Consider the following 24,506-nt stretch of genomic DNA (forward strand, 5'->3'; position numbering starts at 1 on the left):
TCATTGTGGATCTACATGAAATATATATATATGTATGTAAGTAAATCACTGTAGTTGCGCGTGATCCAGGTATATGCTGATAACCACAAGGAAAGAAGAAAACACGAAGTTCCCAAGTGCGGGGAGATATGATAGAAGTATTTAAGTGGGTGGAAGGAATCAATAAAGGCGATATAGATAAAGTTCTTATAATATCCGAGCAGGATAGGACTCGGAACAACGGATTTAAGTTGGATAAGTTTAGGTTTAGGAGGGAGATAGGAAGGAACTGGTTCACAAATAGGGTGGTGGACGAGTGAAACAAGCTTAGCAACTTTGTTGTAAGTGCTGGAACTATGGAAAGTTTCAAAAGGAGGCTAGATAGATTCATGGATGATAGAGAGTGGTAGTAACTCTCGACAGGAGCTGCCATGCACAGGCCAACCGGCCTATTGCAGACTCCTTATTTTCTTATGTTCTTATAACCCCACTCAGATTTAACACCATCTACGCTGACCCTCTGTGTTCTATCGGTGAATCATGATTTTATTCAATTCAAAACTTTCCCCTCGATACCATGAGCCTTAACTTTTCTCAGAAGCCTCTGATGCGGTACTGTCAAACGCTTTGCTAAGGTCTAAGTAAATAACATCGTAATTATAGAGAATAAATGCCCTTATATCTATATCCGTGTAATGATAGCTTATGAGACTGCCAGAACCACTGTATGTTGCAAAGAAAATTCAGGCATTTTAAATCGAGTTGTGGAAGTACTATCACCTCTTCTCCTAAATCACGATCCCGGAGATTCAGACTCATGAATCCAAAGCATTTATGGACAATAATGCATCTGTGTCTACTGCTTCAGGTTCACGAATCTGAATCTGGGGGATCAACAGGAGAGACGTCACGACATTAGTGGATGACTGTACAGCAAACATAAGTGTCAGTGTATTAAGAGATTATCAAGGTTAGCCACTAAAACAAATACAACAAGATAAATGATATACAGTGTAGTTATATTCTAAATCATAATATGTATTTCAAAGCTTCTATTCAACCCTAAATACAGAGAATCTGTAACTAGGTTGAGCTGAGTGGGTAGACGGTGGTAGTGGGTGGAGACAAAAAAGAAACCGTGATGTGACCTGAGGATATAGAGGCTCCGGGGCTCTTTCCTGTTGTGGGTGTTTTTGACGCTGTTGGTCTTATACCTGGGCTGCCAGGTGAGGCTGATTTATAAGCTACAACTTAAAAGAAGTCCTACGGTGCTCTCTAGGTGAAGTGAAAGTTAGTTAGGTTCTAAAGAAGGTTAAAGGTGGTATGTGGGCGATTCTGTGAGTGAGAGAAAATGAATCTTGTGAAAACTGGCAACATAGGTAACAGCATCAGGTGGGCCCCGTTATCTTGGCGCATCACTGCCCTAACCCGTTGTGCTGGTGAAATGTGAAAGTAAAATGTAAAATGTGAATAATCATACAAACATTATAAGGGAGAGCTGTAGATAAACGTCACTAAAACTGTCTATCTACCTAAAAAGAGGTGTTTACTGTGGGGTGGGGGGTGGGAGGGGAGGATGGCGGTGGTTCCTGGTGCAGCGGGAACGACCTGACTCACCTGAATCATTGTCAGAACAGCTGCGGTGGCGGTGTTACTCACCTGAGCCCCATACGCCCCTGGGAATCACTTGTTGCAGTAGGAATAAACTGGTTGCTATTTATTATTTATGACTCACACTTGATCACTCTCAAGGTGGGAGGCCAAAAGTGCTTGTTGTTTGCTGTTGTTTCCGGGCAACCCTTACCTCACGAACGATTTCCTCCGCGATACACAAAGAAAACTAACTTCTTACTAAAGCCGCTAGCCTCCTGCGTAACCAGAGTGTTCAACGAAGTATCAAATTCTAATGATATATATTAGTGAATAAACAATATACATAAAAGTACTCTGTCGGAGTTTGAAGCTGAGAGACGAGGTAAGCGTGACTGTCCACCCCTACACCGGGAACCACATAAGGCGCTGCACCTTCTCCTTCATCATGACGGCGGATAAAGTAAGTTCCTACTAATTATTACAAGTGTTGGGTAATGAAAGCTTTTGTCAATCAAGTGCCTGAAAATTGTGTTCTTGAAAATTAATATTCCTTTGGTGTTATTTTTTTGTATAGCGTTTACCACGTATAAAATTTTGGCGGAAAAAATTCACTCTCCATTGGGTAAAATCTCAGCTCAGGATAGTACAGTGGACCAAATCTCCCTCAATCTCCAGGTTCTGTTAGGTTAGATTAGGTGGATGTGTGGCGTGGTGGTGATCACGTTTTCATCCACCTGAGCGAGCCTTTCACCGTGTCACAAACTGGTTCTCGAGGGATATGACTCATGCAGACAGATGGAAAATGTGGTATTGAATGTTAACTATGGAAAGTCACACTCGGCTTCGGCCCCTGTCCCAGCAATATGACGTATAATTTTGTGATTAGATGATGTGGAAGGGAAGTTGTAATCAATCTAAATATTCATTAATTATTTGTTTTTCTAACTAGCCAAACACAAGCCAGGACGAGTTGTTGAGAAATTAGCATTGAAAAATGTCAGTAAAATCTTTCAAGGGTCATTTTGACCACTAATTACTCTGCAATCGAATCGTGGACCACATAAGTCATAATCAGCAAGCTCAGTTGAACTGCGTAATCCAACATCAACCTAGAGAAGTCGACTTGTGAAAGAGACCTAGGGGTACTTGTAAGCCCGGACCTACGGCCTAGAAAACAGTGCGTTAATGTTCGAAATAAGGCAAACAGAGTATTGGGTTTTATATCTAGAAGTGTAAGTAACAAGAGTGCAGAGGTCTTATTGCAACTATATCTTGCGCTAGTTAAGAACATAAGAACATAAGAAAGTGGGATACTGCAGGAGGCCGACTGGCCCATACAGGGCAGATCCCTTTCACACCCATCCCAGCACTTCCATGTGCCTATCCAACTTCGTCTTGAAGCTCCCTAGCGTCCCCGATCCTACTATAGCACTCGGTAGCCTATTCCACATATCCACAACTCTATTACCAAACCAGTGCTTGCCTATATCCTTTCTGAATCGGAATTTATCTAATTTAAAGCCATTTGTTCTAGTTATTTCGTTATTACTGAAGTTATTTCGCTTACTGAGCTTCAGAACATCTTCCATTTTACCCTTGTTAATCCCACTTACCCACTTGTACACCTCTATCATATCTCCCCTAACTCTACGCCTCTCTAATGAATGTAAGCCTAAGCTTTTCAGTCTTTCTTCATATGGAAGGTTTTCTAATATTATGGATCATTTTTGTCATTCTTCTTTGTACTCTCTCCAAATAATCTATGTCCATTCTATAATAAGGACACCAGAACTGAACCGCATAATCCATGTGTGGCCTCACTAATGCTAGGTAAAGTTTCAAGATAACGTCAGCAGTTCTGTTACTCACAGACCTAGATATGAACCCAAGAATCCTGTTTGCCTTGTTGCGAACGCTAATACATTTGTTTTCAGGCCGCACCTCGATTATGCGGTTCAGTTCTGGTGCCCCTATTATAGAATGGATATCAATTCACTAGAGTCGGTGCAGCGAAGAATGACAAAAATGATTCCGGGACTTAGAAACCTTCCATATCAAGATAGGTTAAAGAAACTTAACTTGCATTTCCTAGAAAGACGAAGAGTGCGGGGAGATATGATAGAAGTATTTAAGTGGGTGAAAGGAATCAATAAAGGGGATATAGATAAAGTTCTTATAATATCCGAGCAGGATAGGACTCGCAGCAACGGATTCAAGTTGGATAAGTTTAGGTTTAGGAGGGAGATAGGAAGAAACTGGTTCACAAATAGGGTGGTGGACGAGTGGAACAAGCTTAGCAACTTTGTAGTAAGTGCGGGAACTCTGGAAAGTTTCAAAAGGAGGCTAGATAGATTCATGGATTATAGAGAGTGGTAGTAACTCTCGACAGGAGCTGCCATGCACAGGCCAACCGGCCTATTGCAGACTCCTTATTTTCTTATGTTCTTCTTATGTTAAGTGACGTCTTACAAGCGCAAGATATACAATAGTTTTAGGATGACCTCGCTAGTCTTGTAACTAACACTCCTTTGTATGAACCCAAGTACTTTATTAGCCTTGTGGCGAGCACATACTCATTGTTTACTTGGCTTAAGATTCCTACTTATCATTACTCAAGTCTTTCTCACATTCGGATAAACTCGAATACGCTGGATGGCTTCAAACATAGGTTGGATGGATATATGAGCGGTAGGGGTTGGGTGTAGATGGAACTACCCAGTATGGGCCAAGAGGGCCGCTGCAGTTTCCTCCATTCTTATGTTCTTATGGAAACATCAGTGTGTACACCAACCCCTCATGGCAACATCAATGCGTACTGTACATCAACTGTGAACTAGTCTTGTCATCCATACAGTCACCAAACAACATACAATTCACTCAATGACTCAACACTGCATTTACCACATCATTACTCTATATCCTTCTGTATTACGACATCCTATCGTAGTACTACTTTATCTCAATCACTTCAAGTTGATTCTAGCAAGAGTCGGTATTTAAGAACTGAATATTAAGTATTTTTCAAAGGTGTTTGATTTTAGATGAAGCTAGGCTGTGAACATTTGTACATAGCCTACATCAGTAAGGGTGAAACATAACACACTTAGACGTAGGGAAGGGAAGGTGTACTGTACATCTGGTGTGGAGGAAACAGTGTAGCTGAGTGATGGAGGAGAGAGACAGGTGTATGATTACTCGTGTGAGTATTTTTTGCGCAATGGGTAATTTCAACGATCCGTGAAGAAGGAGCATACGGCCCGGGGCCCCTGCACGGAATAAACAAACTAGTGTATTCGAATATTACCGATAAAAAATAATATTCGCCGATATTTAAGGACCAAGGGGGTTTTATACATTATTTACCTAATATTCACGGGCTGAAAAGGAGGAATATGTATTCTTAAAGTGAATAAAAGCCTAGAAAAACTGTCTATTCCTGGTATTGGAGGAGCAGGAGGTAGTTCAGCTTCTATGACGTCACGATGATGTCATGCTTCTTGTACGGCGTCATAGATATTTCTCTGAATCGAATAGCAAGCTGCACAAGTTTTTCTCTCTCACAGGAGTTTTAATATCATCTCCAACCATCACTAGACACTCCCATGAATAACACAAAGAGGAACAGAGAACAGAACTTATATATAAGAGATTATAAGTTTATAACAAAAGATTGATAAATTAAAATTAAGACATGTGGCAACTATTTGTAACGTCACGATTTTATGGGCGGGGCTTTGGAGGTAATGCCGCAGTGGATAACCTTGGGAGTCGACTACCATTCTCCTCAACAGCAACAAAGAGATACCCGGTACCACCTTTTACATAAATGACATCACGGCCTTAATTTTTGCCTCGCTTATCTACGTAAATATCCTTTTATTTAATGGAGAGATATTACCTATGATACATTTTGTGATAGATTAATAATAACAGTGTCCATAGATCTGTCCTGGTGTTTGATATATGGTCTAATGTAGTTTGTTTATAGTTGTGTTTACAGGGATATTGTTTACTGCTCAGAGGTGGACTAACATGAAGGTATAGAGGAATGTGTGATGATGATAGTGACGGTGGTGAAACAATGAAACAAAATATTCAAGAAAACCAAATAAATATCACTGAAGTTAAAATATGGAGAGAGAGAGAGAGAGAAGTGGGTCATCTTTATCCAGGAGTAGTAAGATATAGTTTTGGCGTGGCCTCGATGGTCTTGCGACTGGCGCTCCTTTGTATGAGCCCAAGTACTTTGTTGGCCTTGTTTCTAGCAAATGCACATTGTTTACTTGGCTTGAGATTCCTACTTGTCGTTGCACCTTGATCTTTCTCGCAGTCGGATTTCTCTGTGGCATAGTTGTTCATCTGGTGCTCATCTTGTAAGACCGGACCTACGGCCTAGAAAACAGTGCGTTAATGTTCGAAATAAGGCAAACAGAGTATTGGGTTTTATATCTAGAAGTGTAAGTAACAAGAGTGCAGAGGTCTTATTGCAACTATATCTTGCGCTAGTTAGGCCGCACCTCGATTATGCGGTTCAGTTCTGGTGCCCCTATTATAGAATGGATAGAAATTCACTAGAGTCGGTGCAGCGAAGAATGACGAAAATGATTCCGGGACTTAGAAACCTTCCATATCAGGATAGGTTAAAGAAACTTAACTTGCATTCCCTAGAAAGACGAAGAGTGCGGGGAGATATGATAGAAGTATTTAAGTGGGTGAAAGGAATCAATAGAGGAGATATAGATAAAGTTCTTATAATATCCGAGCAGGATAGGACTCGCAGCAACGGATTTAAGTTGGATAAGTTTAGGTTTAGGAAGGAGATAGGAAGGAACTGGTTCACAAATAGGGTGGTGGACGAGTGAAACAAGCTTAGTAAGTGCTGGAACTCTGGAAAGTTTCAAAAGGAGGCTAGATAGATTCATGGATGATAGAGAGTGGTAGTAACTCTCCACAGGAGCTGCCGTGCACAGGCCAACCGGCCTATTGCAGACTCCTTATTTTTTTATATTCTTATGTGTCTGGTTTCTCTGTTTGCATCTCCTGGGCTGAGTGCTTTACATTTGTCCACGTTGAATCTCATCTGCCATTTTTCAGACCATTCGAAATTTCTGGGGGATCTTCCTGTAGTTTTGAGTCCTGTTTTAGTGTAGTCAGCAGATTTACTTATGCTCTTATGTTCTTTTGTTAGTATATTTTAGCGCCTCCCTTGAAATACAGTAAGACGTGACTTATTTTACAGAGGGGAGGCGTGACTTATTTTACAGATGGGAGACGTGACTTATTTTACAGATGGGAGACGTGACTTATTTTACAGAGGGGAGACGTGACTTATTTTACAGAGGGGAGGCGTGACTTATTTTACAGAGGGGAGGCGTGACTTATTTTACAGAGGGGAGGCGTGACTTATTTTACAGATGGGAGGCGTCTTTTGTTAGTATATTTTGGGAGGCGTGACTTATTTTACAGATGGGAGACGTGACTTATTTTACCGTGACTTATTTTACAGAGGGGAGACGTGACTTATTTTACAGGCGTGACTTATTTTACAGAGGGGAGGCGTGACTTATTTTACAGACTTATTTTACAGATGGGAGGCGTGACTTATTTTACAGGATATAATGAACACTAAATGGGTAACCTAACTGAGAGGAGAAGAGAGGGAGGAGAGGGGGGGACTTGAGTGGTGCAGTATAAAGTGGTTCACAGTAGGTCAACGGGAAACGTCGAGTACATCATTTGGGGTCACTTAATGGTGCCTTGTGTCGTCAAGAATAGTGTGTGTGACCAAGAAGGTTTCTGGGTACATATTCCAATATAAGTTACGTCATGTTACAGACATGTTAGAGTACAGGAATTATTGTACCAACACTTAATACTTAAAACTATATAAATTACCAACACTTAATACTTAAAACTACATACAAAATATTAATACTAACATTCTCTATTTTTATTTATGTATTCATCTTCAAACAGCGTCTGTAATAAGCTGCTGTAACCACATGAGAATTACTGTACCTTTGTTATGTATTTAAATCTGTAGTTTTATGGTTATTTTGTTATATAGCCCTAAAAGCTGACTTGCCTCACGCTAATACTCTGTGGCACTGTATGACACTTCAGTGGCACTCATACAAGTGACACTGAGGACGACCCATAGGTTCACCATTACTCCTTTCCCTTTTTCTCTCTTTTCTCTCTTTCTCTCTCCTCTCTTTATCCTTCTTTATTTAGTTTTCCTTTTGTCTGTTTGACTCTCTCTCTCTCTCTCTCTCTCTCTCTCTCTCAGTGATGTAAACAAAGACATATGCAATGTTTCCCATTTCGCGGTGTTTTTAGCTTAAGACAAACAAAGCGAACGAACCCAGTACAGTCCGGTGCACACACACACACACACACACACACACACACACACACACACACACACACACTAGCTATGATAGAAATGTACATACGACCTATTTAGTTATAGATACAACCTGTACACTAACCACGTACCTAGTGCTTCTTTAACTTGGTCACACACACACACACACATACATTAATAGAGTGATCCTGTTAGCTTCCACGACCCACTGTTTGTGGGGGGTGTAGTGTATGGGTGTATCCTGTGTGTGTGTACTGTGGGTGTGTGTGTGCACGCGTGCGTGTGTGTTTGGTTGTGTATATATATATATATATATCCGTGTGTACTGTGGGTGTGTGTGTGCACGCGTGCGTGTGTGCGTTTGTGGTTGCGTATATATCCGTGCGTGCGTGTGTGTGTGTGTGTGTGTGTGTGTGGTGGGCTGCAGGTGTTGTGGTATGTGATATGTTGTGTGTGTGAGTGACGACACACACTCCTGAAGGCACGCGCGTGCTTAAACCTACAAGCATACTTAAGTATGACAGGAAACAGCGAGTGGGCATTAACGGCATTAAGTCCAATTGGAGCAATGTCACTAGAGGAGTTCCCCAAGGCTCAGTCCTTGGACCATTATTATTTATTATATACATAAACGACATAGATATCGGCATAGACAGCAACATAAGTAAACTTGCTGATGGCACTAAAATAGGACGTGTTATTAAATCTGATGAGGACTCCACAAAACTGCAGGAAGATCTAAACAAATTTTTCGGGTGGTCTGAAAAATGGCAGATGGGGTTCAGTGTGGACAGGTGTAGGGTGCTCAGTGTGGGAGATGTGAGCGGGGAAACCAGATGTCGGATGAACAGCGATGCCGTGGAGAGGTCCAACTGCGAGAGAGATTTGGGAGTGGTGATGGGTGGGAACCTTGAGCCAAGTAAACAATGTGTTTTTGCTTGTAACGGGGCTGGCAAGGTGCTTGGGTTCATACAGAGGAGTGTTGGTTGCAGGACTGGCGGGGTCATCCTGGAACTGTGTCTAGCGCTTGCGAGACCTCACTTGGATTACGCAGTTCAGTTCTGGTCACCGTATTACAGAATGGATATAAAATCCGTGGAAAGAGTTCAGAGGAGAATGACAAGACTAATCCGGGGCATTAGGAACCTTGAGTATAGAGACAGGTTAAAGCATCTTAATTTGCACTCCCTCGAGAGAGGTAGAGCGAGGGGCGACCTGATAGAGGTGTATAAGTGGAAGTCAGGGCTAAGCAAATGGGACATTACAAAGGTATTCAAACTATCCAACCAGGAGCGAACTCGTAACAATGGTTTTAAATTAGACAAATTTAGATTTAGGCGTGAAATAGGTAAACACTGGTTTGGAAACAGAGAAGTGGATGAGTGGAACAAGTTACCAAACATCATCATTAACTCGAATATGCTGGATAGCTTCAAACATAGATTGGATGCTCATATGAGCAATAGGGGTTGGGTGTAAACGGGACTGCCCAGTATGGGCCAATAGGCCCGCTGCAGTTTCCTCCATTCTTATGTTCTTAAAGTATGATGAGTCAGTTGACCTTATCCTTCAGTCACTCCCTTCAGCTGATGTCACTACCGGTAGATAGACCAGCTGCTGCACCTGTTACCTCCTGACGTTGATGAAGGGTTTGTTATGGACGCTGATGTCAAGGTCTACGTATAACTATAGACAGGTAGATGAGCTAATTAACATAGACGATGACCTCAATTAAATTTTGGCTTTAGCTGAAGTTTAGCCCCCCAGCCTATATCACCTGATGATTAAATAGCCTAATGCTAAAACCTAATCTAACCCTTCCCCAGGTAGTAGCGTTAGGGTGCATAACCATCAGGTGATATAAGCAGGGAGGCGGGGGATAAATTTCAGGTAAACCCAACATTTATTTGAGGTCGTCGTGTTTGTTTAATAGTTCGTTTACCTGTCTATTGTCTATTAGCTCTTAACTGAAGACTTTAACAATACAGAACAAACGCCATTGTGACGAAATCCGATTGTGGGAAAGATTTAGGGGTGATAATAAGAAGAAATCTTATGCCATTTTCTTGAAACAGGGCGAACAAAGTACTTGGGTTCATACAAAAGAGTGTCATCCTAAAACTCTATCTTGGGCTTGTAAGACCTCACTTGGGTTACGCAGTTCAGTTCTGGTCACCGTACTACAGAATGGATATAGAATCCCTAGAAAGAATTCAGAGGAGAATGACAAGACTAATCCCGAGAATTAGGAACTTGAGTACAGAGACAGATTAAATCATCTTAATTTGCACTCCCTCGAGAGACGTAGAGTGAGGGGCGATGATTATGATCGAGGTGTATAAATGGAAGTCAGGGCTAAACAAAAGTCATATAACAAAGGTACTTAAACTATCCAACCAGGAGCGAACTCGTAGTAATGGTTTTAAATTAGAAAGATTTAGATTTAGACACAAAATAGGTAAACACTGGTTTGGAAATAGAGTAGTGGATGAGCGGAACAAGTTACCAAACATCATCATTAACTCAAACATGCTGGGTCGCGATAGGATTTGGGTGTAAACGGGGCTGCCTATGGAACAATAGGTCATTGTTCATATTTAATCCAAGGTCTATGGATAATGTAGACCTTGATTTAATCCACGTGTGGAGCAAGACGTAACTGTACAAACTATTAACACAGACACAGCAGCTGCTCCGTGTCGACACCTTAATATACCTTATAATTTTTTTTACCGAAAGTAACTTAAGTTTAAGTAGTTCAGATTAAAGCAGGAAGGTAAAGGAAACGTCTCTTACACACTCCATTGTTGTTTCGACCTGGAAAGTTGTACAATATAAGTAATACAACAGTAACGACATCTCTCCACCACAACAAAACAAAGGCGCTACTGAGATTATTATTTGTTTTTTTTTACTGGGATTAGCCCACCCAGGCACAGGTCACTAACCCACATCGGGGCCTGGGGTGCGAAAATATAATAATAATAATAATAATAATAATAATAATAATAATAATAATAATAATAATAATAATAATAAAGACATACAAAATGAAAAACAATCAAGAGTGAGAAATAATATATGTATGTTGTGATGTCAAAGTAAAAGAAACAATTGAGACCCTGCAATTGAGTGTAAATGAGGCAGAAATTCAGATCAGCAACCTGGGACTTGATCACAATTATTTTTGATGCCACATGGCAGCAGGGTCTACCATTAGACAACATTATGCTTCCAATATCTTCCCAGGCTGTAGTACCTTCCTGTTTGGTAGCTGCCTACTACCTACGTTCTTGCGATTTATTTTTTCACTAGAGGGATGAGAAGAGAAGGTATGAGTGAACGGAAGGAAGTGCATGGAGGAGGAGGAGGAAAAAATCATAATTGGCAAGACCATAGACCCAAGCACCAAGCTATCACAGCGCAGTACCACAGGGCAGTGATCTCTCACCAACACTACACTATATACACGTCTGACATGCCACCTCCTACCCACGTCACGCAAATCACCCGACATCCAGGCAATGCCAAGCGGATGATGACAAGCCACCAAACAAATAAAACAATTATGCAAAAGTGGAAAATTAAAACTAATACACAGAGACTAAATAAACCCAGCAACAATCACAGTGATCAATGAACATTATACAATACTGTACTCCAACGAAGGAAACATTTGGGGCTCACAATAACATGAACGGATATAACAAGACACATAACACAACCCAAAATGCTTTCCCATTCACAACTCACGAAACCTGAACTCCCACACTCCTGGACGCCCACACACCTGGACGCCCGCGTACCTAAACTATACACCTGGGCGCCTACACACATGACTAAGTGTGGGTGTAAACATCCTGGCCGCTACAGTGTAATATCAGCCCTTACGGCATCACGGGATCCCCCAACCTAGCCAGAGGTCGACCATCACAGGGGCCTCCGTATTAGTATTATTCTTATGACGACGACGGTTTGACGCCTCAACAGGTAAAGCCTTGATATGTGAAGCCTGAGCGTGTGAAGCCTTGACATGTGAAATTTAGACGCATGGGACCTCACCTTAAGTGGCCACCCGCCCCGCTGCCAGGGACCATGACACACTTTCTTATAAGAACATAAGAATGGAGGAAACTGCAACAGGCCTATTGGTCCATACTGGGCAGTCCCATTTACACCCAACCCCTATTGCTCATATATCCATCTAGTAGGTATTATCGCCATGGTCCTGGAGAATGTGGCAACGTATAATCTGATTTTTAACAAAATCTAATTTTTGGGCCAAAACTGTCGAAAAGGTAAGCCTTACCCCTTGGTAATTTTTCGCCCAAAATATATTCTTTTCACAGAATTGAAATTTAAGGGGTTTAACTAATTAAGTACTTACAGAATAACACATTAACACCAAAATCGTACTTTGAAAACCCATAGTTGACGAGTAATTAGCATTGAAAAATATTATTAAATTATCCAAGGGTCATTACAGCCACTAATTACTCCGCAATCGAATCGTGGACCATATATTCTAAATCAACAGCTCTGGAGTACTCATAATGTGATCTGTAGTTCTGGGGAAGATGGCAACTTAATGTCCTGGGTAATTCAATCCCATGTAATCCTGGAGAATATGACAACTTATAGTCCATTAGGAATATGACAATTTTTAGTTTTGGGAATATGGCAACTTATAGCCCCTGGGAAATATGACAAATAGATTAATTATCATGACAAATCTGACAACATACTCTGCCTTATCCACAGCAATTATTTCTTAACAAACACCTGGGAAATATGGCAAAATATATGCCATAACATTGAGACTCATAACAACACATTACATATAAAGTACCTGTTAGTGCCATACTCACCTAAAATATGGCAACCTACCACACGAGTCATAGTTGCCAACCTAACAAAAAACGAACTAGTTGTGAATAGAAGAAATCCACTGGAACACTTCAAGTAGGTTAAGCTGTGTTATTTCAGCCCTCAAGGTGTGTGTGTGTGTGTGTGGACGTCGTAATGAGAGGCAGAACCAGGTATAAAGACAAATGTTTACTTCTGCAGGAGCCCAGCTGAAGGTAGAGCCAGGTGTGGGTTGAACTGAGGAAAGAACTAGGAAACTTTCTCACTTGTTTCAGAACTGGTTGGTAGAACAAGAGAATATCGATTGTGATTAAGAACTGAATAGAAGAATTGAAGAACGTTATTGTGGGTTAAGAATAGAAGGGAAGAACCAAAGAAGAACATTTATTACAGATTGAAGAACTAGGACATCACCCACTACTACCACTACAACTACTATTACTACTACAATCACTACCAACCACTATCACTACTAGCACCACTACTACAACCACCAACGACCACTACCATCACTACCAACCACTACCACTACAACAATCACCACCATTACCACCATTTGTGTGTAAACATCTCACTTCATAATGCTGAGTCACCTACATATGTACACACCACTATGTGCACATAACACAACATGTACACATCACTGTTTATATCCCTGTACGTATCCATTGCTGTTTGTGAATGCTAATGTACGTGTTCGCTACTGTGTCTATACCAACGTACTTATTAAGCCAGGTACACTCCTATGCCCACACCCACACCCCCGCCCACGCCCACACCCCCGGACGTGAGACAGCAGAGGGTGTGGGAGTTGCACTTGATATAAATAACACAACACACTAAGGGAGTCACTCAACTGTTTCGGGGTATTTTATATACTGTGTTTGTTATTGTCTTTGTTGTTATTGTAGTTGTTGTGTTTGTTCTTGTTGTTATTGTGTTTGCTGCTTGTTTGTTGTTACTGCTATCGTGTTTGTTGTTGTTGTTGTTATTGATATTCTGCTTGTTGTTATTCTTACTGTGTTTATAGTTATCGTTCCTGTCTGTCTGTCTGTCTGTCCTGAGAAAGATTTAGTGAATTTACATCAAATTTGACAGGTTTGATCATACTGTCACGAGCACAACAGAATAAATTTTTGGCTTAAATCGCTTCAAATTGTCCACATATTGCCATGGTGTGTGTGTACCACGCCCTTCCCTCCCTTATATCCTCCCTTGTCCTCTCCCCCATTCCCACTTGTTCTCTCCCCCACCTTCTTGTTCTCTCCCCCACCCCCATGTTCTCTCCCTCACCCCCTTGTTCTCTCCCCACCTCTCTTGTTCTCTCCCCACCCCATGTTCTCTTTCTCTCCCTCACCCCTTGTTCTCTCCCCCACCACCTTGTTCTCCCTCACCCCCTTGTTCTCTCCCTCACCCCCCTTGTTCTTTCCCCCACTCCCACTTGTTCTCTCCCCCACCCCCATGTTCTCTCCCTCACCCCTTGTTCTCTCCCCACCTCTCTTCTTCTCTCCCACACCCCCTTGTTCTCTCCGTGACGACAAACTCACACACACACTATGGAGACATCACAGCTACACATTAGAGGGCGGTGGCACACACACACACACACACACACACACAGGGTTAAAATTTGCCACTTCCGTCCCGTCAAGTGCCGCTGAAATTTGGCACTAGTTTTCCTGTAATAGACAGCCAGACAGACAGACAGACAGACAGGTGATAAACTAACGAAGAGGATGACAGATAGTGACAGACGAAATTAAATTATGAAAATATTTCTCACTATATGACTGGGTATTTCCTTTCACTCCTACAGTGTTTACTATATGACGAGGCGTGACTCTCTCTCTGTCTGCCTCTCTCTCTCTCTTTCTTTCACACACACCCTATGGGCTATTTTTGTATCCTGTGTACGTCAACACTCGTGAAATTCCTCAACTGCAAAGAGTTGTCATATCCTGCCCGAGGTGATGTTGTCAGGTGGTGTACTGAGTGTTTATTCTACACACACACACACACACACACACACACACACACACAGGTAAACAACACTATCAAGGCCGCCTCGTACCGACTCTACATGCTACGACGACTCAGGTCACTTGGGACACCCACGCCAGAGCTGAGGACTATCTACAAGGCATTTATTCTCCCCAAATTAACGTATGCCTCACCAGCCTGGTCGTCTTCTCTCAACTCTACCCAACAACGTCAGCTAGAGAAGGTACAGAAGAGGGCCTGCAGAATCATGCTCGGCGCAGACTACTCCGGCTACAACAACGCTCTCTCCACCCTGGAAATGCCATCCCTCAGTGATCTCCACCACCACGCACTAGCAAGGTTTGGTTGTGGACTACTGCACCATCCTCGTCATCGCCACCTCCTGCCACAGGCAGTCCCCCGCCTACCTCGCGCAGTCCGCCACTACAACAAAATTCAGCCCATAAGAGCCCGCACTGATAGATATAAGAACAGCACCATCCCATCTATTGTTAAAATAATAAACAACTCCTGAATTATGTACTGTACAGCCCTGTAAATGTATTGAACGTATATTATTGTCTAAATCTCATGTAAGTTTGTATATTTTCAGCCACCGGCTGCAACTCTATTAATAAACCGTTTATTATTATTATTATTACACACACACACACACACACACACACCTCACTTAAAAATACGATCAGAGAAAATCACCTGAAGGTTTGGTCAGGATAGGTTAGGTTAGATTTGGGTGGATATTAAGGTGTAATAAACAAAGGCTAATTTTTAAGTAATACAATAATTGTTCTCTGAGAAGAATTTAAGACATAATTTAGGAACATCAAAAAATATTTTTCTGTTTCTCTCACACGTGTAGGAAAGAGAGACATACAGAGAGAAGACAATAATCTCTCAGAGTGAACATGTCGACACAGTTCACACCGCCATCTGTATACACGATAGTTTAAGCCAGGTTGTTAGAATTATCCTCACATCTCCAACAGACGGCTACACTTGAGTTTACCATGTATCTAACACACTTTCTTACGCAAGCATCTACACGGCGTTAGCCTCAGGTGTCAACAGATGAGTGTTCATATTATGCACCTGAGAATATAATAATAATTCTTTTTTTATCTTCTTTCTCTTAAATGCGTTTTAGTTTATCAGTGTGGTGATTCCCCTCTGCTGGCCATCCTAAGCGAGTTCACTATCATCACTATTTACGCAAGAGGTTCAGTCAAGTCATTTAAACACACAAACGAGCGCACACACATGACTTTCCACTGAGCAAAAGTAAATATTAATGGGAAGAGAAAAGGAAAGGGGGGAGGGGAGGTAGGGAAGGGGGGGGGAGGTGATGGTGGTAGCTAGTCACGGTGATGGAGAATGGGTTGAGCCAAGTACCACCAGTTACCATCACTGCCACACCTGTTGTACTGTCACCTCACTGTACCACGCCTGTTGTACTGTCACCTACCACCACACCTGTTGTACCGTCACCACCACACACCTGTTGTACCGTCACCTACCACCACACCTGTTGTACCGTCACCCCTACCACCACACCTGTTGTTTAATCACCTACCACCCACCTGTTGTGCCGTCACCTACCACCACCTGTTGTACCACACCTACCACCACACCTGTTGTCTGCCGCACCACCCCACACCTGTCACCACCACACCTGTTGTACCCATCACCTACCACCACACCTGTTGTACCCTCACCACCACCACACCTGTTGTACCATCACCTACCCACCTGTTGTACCGCCACACCTACCACCACACCTGTTGTACTGTCACCTACCACCACACCTGTTGTACTGTCACCTACCACCGCACCTGTTGTACCATCACCTACCACCACACCTGTTGTACTGTCACCTACCACCACACCTGTTGTACCATCACCTACCACCACACCTGTTGTACCGCCACCTACCACCACACCTGTTGTACCACCACCTACCATCACACCTGTTGTACTGTCACCTACCACCACACCTGTTGTACCATCACCTACCACCACACCTGTTGTACCCTCAATCACTACCACACGTATCCTACCACCACCCACTTAACGTATCCACAAAAACACTTATCACCACACACACAAACATACACGCTAAACATTAGTATTAAACTCATAATATGTAATAATGGACGTGTAAAGACTGACTATTAAACAAAATGAAAGAAAAACATCATCACTACACCTGGTTGTTGACTTTATCACTCAGCAGGTAAAAGGTGTTTGGTGTCTCGGTGACAAGGACTTTTCTCACTGTTATTATTTTCACTAACAAGACACACACACACACACTCACACACACGCTCACACACACACACACACACACACACACACACACACACATCATGATGCATAGAGAACACGTATTGGATTGACTTGCATAAAAAGTTTACCGCTCTGAGGGACATCACCACACCTTCCTACACGATCCCAATCACACTAGTATTTACAGCCCCGTTCTTCTTCAGCCGACAAATCAATACAAAACAACTAAGATGGCCGCACGTCAAGTTGGTGGTCAGTCATATCACACGAGAAAGATTTATTCAGACTTTAATTGTTATATATGTAGATGAATTGGAAGAATTAGGAGTAGGAAAACAATTGTGGGTTTAGTATCTCTCGTCCATAAAATTCTGGTGTAAACAACATGACAACACAAGAGTCAGGGAGTGTTGACTTGTAAACAAACAAACAAATCCCAGCTTAAATAGTGACGTCATTACCTGAGGCATTTTTCGTTTTTTTTTTTCCTATAATTTGAGTGTAATTTAACGTAAGTCCTTTTATTCTGATCTATTGTTATTAATTAGGTGCGTATGTTGGGCTGTTGATGGTGCAGTACAACGATATTGTTCATGCTTCTTACCACTGCGTTAAAAGTTTAAGTCCCCAAGGTCTGGTGTGAGAAGGATGTTTTCCAGTGTGAACCCAATCGAGTGTAGTGGGGTGGGGTGTGGTGGAGTGGGGTTAGGTGGAATGCCGTAAGGTAGGATGTGGTGTGGGTTGTGGTGCACAGTTTTACTCAACGCTAGCCGGTGTACCTGTCATTCTATCCTTTAAAACTAGATTTAGCTGGTTTGTCTCTTGAACACCTGTCGACCAATCTCTTTCTCTTCTATTTTTCCTCTTGCTGTCTTCTTTTCCATTACACATCTCTCTATCTATCTCTCTCTCTCTCTATCTCTCTCTCTCTACTCTCTGTTTCAAACACATCTCTCCCCCTCTCAATTCTCTATTTCAGACTGTGGGCGGAAGTGCGCTGTTGATATGCTCTTGAAACACACTCGTGAGGGCAACATGGATAACGTTTAGCCATTGACGCAACGGATATAAATTCCCCATTGTTGGGTGGAAGGAACGGATGTGGTACTAAAAACTGAAGGAACAAAATTTACATTGAGATTTTTGAGCTGATCTGCTTTACTTCTTTGTGTTTAGGTACATTTTGAGCTGTCAGAACCAACACATTTTCGAGTATTTAGCTGAAGTCACAAAGATATCAAAATAAGGAGTTGATTTTACTTGTTTATTTAACCTCCTTGGGGACGTGGGGGGGTCTGTCAGTGATAAATACAAACATTTGGCGTTTAATGTTAAAAGTGACGTCCAGTAGTGCCGGTATTAACAGAAAGGGCGCGGCGTGGTCTGAGTGCAGTCAACCCCAAGGAGGATATAGAAATGACACAAGGGTTGAAGAAATAAGCGAGGTGACGTGCGGACATGATGAAATCAACCACCTTAAATTTCCACAACATTTTCGACGAATGGTGTAATTTTTATCCTTGTCACCTGACCTGGGCGGTGGTGTAATGGTGTGTCACAGGGTGCTTATATTCTCCCAAGGTCATAGCTCATAGGTCATAGGTTATTGAGAGAGAAGTATGTATGTGAGTTTAGCACGCGTAAAGGTAACTAAGTTTACGCAGCAATAGACTTATATAACACTAACATGAAACTGAGCTCTGGAAATAAGTTAACGAGTATTTGGAGATGTTTTAAGCCATGATATATGTAAAAGGTTACAAAGTTAAGATAAATATTATGTAGCATAAGTTTGGAATGTGTACATTTCTATAGGCTATGTACAGTACGCATGTGGAGGGGGGCGATGAATTTCAAAATGAACACCACGAACTCCTGTTGTCTCGGTTGGGTTGTCAAAAAATCCTTCGGTCGACCTTTTTGTGTGCTATTATCTAACACCAAACCATAAGGCTACTTTTAGGAGTATGTACAGTATCTCTCTCGTCACCAGGATAACTCTTACTAAGTAACCTTTACCTCACTGCTTAAATGTAAACACAACAACATCAACAGTTGAGTTGTCACTCACCTCAGTAAAGGCCGCTGGAGATTTCTTCATCATTTGTGACTTAGTACAGCTGCTGAAGTTTATTTTGTTAGGAATATAGTATGGTTGATAGAGTAGAATCATAGATAGATAGGAGATGGTGGAAGTTAATAGAGATATGCTCCTCCCTCATTCTAACCAAACCAAACCTAATCAAACCTAACCAACCAAACCAAACCAAACCTAACCAAACCAAACCAAATCAAACCTAACCAAACCAAACCTAATCAAACCAAACCTAATCAACCTAACCAAACCAAACCAAATCAAACCAAACCTAATCAACGTAACCAAACCAAATCAAACCTAACCAAACCAAACCAAAACAAACCTAATCAAACCTAACCAAACCAAACCTAACCAAACCAAACCTAATCAAACCAAACCTAACCAAACCAAACCTAACCAAACCTACCCCCAGGTGAAATAAGGTGGGAAGGAACTAATCTTCAAAGGGTCTAAGATGTTCTTCAGGAGATCATATCATGTAAAGCTTCTGATGGCAATTAAGTTAACTAAGAAGCTTCAGAACTATAACAAACACACAAAGACACAAAGACACAAACACACAAAGACACAAACACACAAAAACACAGACACACAAGGACATCTTCTATGACTTTATGTAAGACAAAGAAATACTTACAGACAGAGACAGACAAGATCGTCTTAACTATGATAGAGGTCAATTACGAGTATGACGTCAGTAGTTGTAATTGGCCCGGATGTACTCAAGTGTCGGGATTCATTAGAGAACCGGATGGGCCACTGTTGTTGTCACTTGAGGGGACAATCAGTCATTACAAACTTAATATCTGGAGGCTAGTAACTCCTAGTTTTGTCCTGTCTGTGGCTCCTAGTTTTGTCCTGTCTGTGGCTCCTAGTTTTGTCCTATCTGTGGCACCTAGTTTTGTCCTGTCTGTGGCTCCTAGTTTTGTCCTGTTTGTTAATTTGACGACTATTTATTAACTGCTATCTATCTTACTACAGAAATCAAGTAGGAAATAATTCTATGTAGTATCTATCATCCTGTTGACATCTGATTGGTTGGTTTAGGTAACGTCCAATAACTCTGATTGGTTGGTTGAGTGTAGAGCTGTGACGTCATCAGGTGTGAATGATAGGTAGCAGAAGGTTAATACTATATGACATGTAATTTCGTTCCTTGATTATAGATGGTTGTCCTCCCTACCGGCACTGAACCTTGGGTGTCTGTCTGTCAATAGTTGAAAGCGTCACATGACATAGTTCCCGCGGTGGTTCTTTCAGTGTGATAATAATATTAAATTACTCATATTCCTTCAATAAACTTTAAATTAACCTTAGAACAAATACAGAAATGTATGTAAAACAAGGACGTTATGTATGAGAATATCTTTGTCATAGAAATGTTTAAGTTAATGTTTGTTTTTGTTATAGAAGTTTCGTAGGTCATGACGCTTATTGTCACCCCATGTTGACCTTTGACCTGAGGACACGGTGAACTAGGAGACATGTGGTCATAAATCTGGATGTGACTAACAGTGAGTTACATACGAAGCAAAAAATGTTGAATAATGATATAAATTTGATTCTTTATATGAACAGTAAGATACAGTCATTAAAACAGGGTGTAAAACTATGTAGATTATGTAGTCATGGCGAGGGGATATTGGGTCTTATGCACACAGTTCTTCCTCGGTACCAAGACGAGTTTGTCCAGGAAGACGTATTTAGTGGAGAGAGAGAAATAAGGAAGAAGGGAGGGAGGTTGAGAAGGAAGGGAGGGAAAGAGAGAGGGAAGGAGTGAGGGAAAAAGTAGGTGGTGTGCCTAGTGTCTCCTGTGTCTGTTGTTACTATAATAAAACAATTAATCCCTAGTACGAGGTCTATTGTACACTTGGGAGGAATGATGGCACAATACTCTGACACCCAACCCGGTATTATCTCCTCCATCAGGGTTGTGTTACAGCTGACCACAACACTATACACACACAAGACAGGTAAGCAGCGCCACGTACACCTCTTCTCACACACCTAAGTCACCTGATACTAACCATCGACACAATACAAAGGCCATCATTACTATATCCTTTCCTCGTTGCCAGTTTCGTTAAGACGGACCAATACAAAGGTTAAGTAGAGCCACTGGCGCCACTGGATTCCCCAAGTGTTCCTTCCGGCGGCAGTATTCTCCTCCTAACTAATCTATGACGGAGGGTTTTGACGCATCCATTCTCAAAAGTTTTTGTGTGTATGTGCGTCAGTCACGAAAACGTTCAATCGGAAGCTCAATTTGTAATAAAACTTTAGTCATGAGAAAGTGAGAAACAGTACGCAAAAATATACAGCACAACACAATGGCGTATCAAAGGGCAAGTTATACTTTTTTCTATTGACATTCTTATTTTGGTTGTGTTTCCTATTGTCTTAAACCCCATTATGCTTCTCTGTATTATTTTACTTTTTTTTTTATTCCTGTAAGTTATTCTTTTGTCTCTTAGTCATCGTGTACGTCTTCGCCTTCGTCTTTACACTTAGGTTCTCTTCCGCTATTGATCGACCCATGTGCTTGTGTTTACGTTCGGATCTGCCAGTGTCCCCCGGTGTTTATCAGTTAATTTTCATCCCCTCTCCCCTTTTGACCCTGTTTATGAGTTTATTGCCATCTTATTTCTCTTCTCGTTAAGCTGTCCATGGGTCTATTTTAAACCTGTTTGACCTCGCTGTGTTATCAAGAGAGAATTGTGTCAGCCAGGTGCAGTGTTTACATTAGTAGGTCATGTTCTGTTTTTCTCTCGAGAACACGAATCGTCGTACCAGAGAGGTGTAGTTGTTGTGCTCAGGTGTATGTGTCGTACCTAAAAGATTAAGTAGTTCTTTTCATGAGGTTTACTGTATGTCTTCGTCTCGGAGGTTTAAGTCATTGTACCTAAGAAATTTAAATATTTATGTCGCCGTGTTGGGGGGGAAGGTATCGTACCCAAGAAGATAAATTATCGTATTAAAGGAAAGTAGTTTGCGTTTATCTTCATCGACGTTCATAAATACCTCTTGACTCACAGTTGCGTCTAATGACAAGTAAATTTATCTGTCCAATCACTTATTTATCATTTTGTTTTCTTAATTTTTGTACATCTATAAACATTTCCGTCATGTCTTTGTTCATCCCAGAGTTCATTACATTACACAAGGATATGAAGTCACCCTAAACTTAATATCAGGGACGTTAAGTCATAGGTCTCAAGGGAGCTTCACTACCAGCTGCCAACTCTACTGTAACCTAACGCTACACCAACCAGCTCTAGTCAAACACTCAATAGTCTTGCTAACCTTTCCTGATACGGTGATACCTTCCTACAGCTTATTATTAACTTTTTTACCTATCTGTCGTTGTATCATTCTACTTAATTATGACGGATTACGTACTATACAACTGCTGGTCTACATTATTGCCACATATAAACAACTGACCAGCACCACACATAAACAACTAAACAACACCACACATAAACAACAAACAACACTACACATAAACAACAAACAACACCACACACAAACAACTAACCAACACCACACACAAACAGCCATGAATTCTTACCTTGTGGAATACCCCGAAAACAAAGGTACTTCGGGAGACGGGAAATCCAGGGTACGTCGGCCCTCTGTTTACTAACACCGACCACTGTGACGTCACCGGTGGTGTAACATTCCCGCACCTCCGCTTATTGGTCCTTCGTGTGCTTCTTGATTCGTTTTGCGCGTCCTCTTGATTGGTCCTTCCGGTATGTCCTCTTGATTGGTCGTCTTGTCCGTCCTCTTGATTGGTCCTCTCCTGTGTTATAGAGAAAACCGAATGTGAGAAAGATTTACTAATAATGATAAGTAGGAATCTTAAGCCAAGTAAACAATGTGTATTTGCTCGCCACAGGGCTAACAAAGTACTTGGGTTCATACAAAGGAGTGTTAGTTACAAGACTAGCGAGGTCATCCTGAAACTATATCTTGCGCTTGTAAGACCCCCACTTGGATTACGCATTTCAGTTCTGGACACCGTATTACAGAATGGATATAGAATCCTTGGAAAGAATTCAGAGGAGAATGACAGGACTAATCCCGGGCATTAGGAACCTTGAGTACAGAGACAGGTTAAAGCATCTTAATTTGCACTCCCTCGAGAGACGTAGAGTGAGAGGCGATATGATAGAGGTGTATAAATGGAAGTCAGGGCTAAACAAAGGGGACATTATAAAGGTACTCAAACTATCCAACCAGAAACGAACTCGTAACAATGGTCTTAAATTAGACAAATTTAGATTTAGGCGCGAAATAGGTAAACATTGGTTTGGGAATAGAGTAGTAGATTAATGGAACAAGTTACCAAATATCATCATTAACTCGAATACGCTGAATAGCTTCAAACATAGGTTGGATGCTTATATGAGCAATAGGGGTTGGGTGTAAACGGGACTGCCCAGTATGGGCCAATAGGCCCGCTGCAGTTTCCTCCATTCTTATGTTCTTATGTGTCCTCTTGATTGGTCCTTCTTATGTGTCCTCTTGATTGGTCGTCTTGTGTGTCCTCTTGATTGGTCCTTCTTATGTGTCCTCTTGATTGATCCTTCTAGTGTGTCCTCTTGATTGGTCGTCTTGTGTGTCCTCTTGATTGGTCCTTCTTATGTGTCCTCTTGATTGGTCGTCTTATGTGTCCTCTTGATTGGTCCTTCTTATGTGTCCTCTTGATTGGTCGTCTTGTGTGTCCTCTTGATTGGTCCTTCTAGTGTGTCCTCTTGATTATTCCTTTTATGTTTATTTAGGGTTATTGTACAACACTTATATTTATCTGACCCATCTACACGCCTCTTAGATTCACCTCCAAAGTCAATAACATCTTTTTTTAACCAGAAAGGGTAAATTATTTAGCCCCTTTCATTTTAAGATTAATATTCCAATCAATCTTAACAAACGAATACACAAAATTGGTTTACTAATGCATGAAAAAAACTCAAAATAAAACGTTAAAACTTTATCGAAATGAATAACATCAAACTGAAATGGATTGAGATAACACAGGTGAGGTCACTGGAACGAAAGGTTATGTAATCGGGTGAATTTTGTTGACCAGGTGTGAACTCACGTTGCGTTTTGTTATCCCCTGAGGCCACTGTGTTATATAACCTTGTTCTTCTGTTGCTTATGTTGACACAATTATACCTTCTTGTTTAGTTATTGAGTGTTTTAGCTACAGAAAAAACATAGAGTGTAAATATAATATGAATGGGATGAAAACTAAATGAATATAATTGACACTGTTTTACCTTGTACCTGTCTAATAAACACTTGTGTAAG

The 24,506-nt window shown here is 41.4% G+C and overlaps 1 protein-coding gene across 1 annotated transcript in view; it reads left to right on the forward strand.

The window, feature by feature from the left end:
* Positions 1-1,609: 1,609 nt before the first annotated feature.
* Positions 1,610-24,506, forward strand: part of LOC121855055 (sodium-dependent nutrient amino acid transporter 1-like) — a 34,564-nt gene continuing 11,667 nt past the window's right edge. Inside the window, exon 1 of the mRNA XM_042349882.1 lies at positions 1,610-2,032. Within this exon, the coding sequence (XP_042205816.1) occupies positions 2,018-2,032 (15 nt within the window). The 5' untranslated portion in view covers positions 1,610-2,017. The remainder of the gene's footprint in view (positions 2,033-24,506) is intronic.

The sequence above is a fragment of the Homarus americanus genome, unplaced genomic scaffold (assembly GCF_018991925.1).
Source record: "Homarus americanus isolate GMGI-L3 unplaced genomic scaffold, GMGI_Hamer_2.0 scaffold1909, whole genome shotgun sequence".
NCBI classification, from domain to species: domain Eukaryota; kingdom Metazoa; phylum Arthropoda; class Malacostraca; order Decapoda; family Nephropidae; genus Homarus; species Homarus americanus.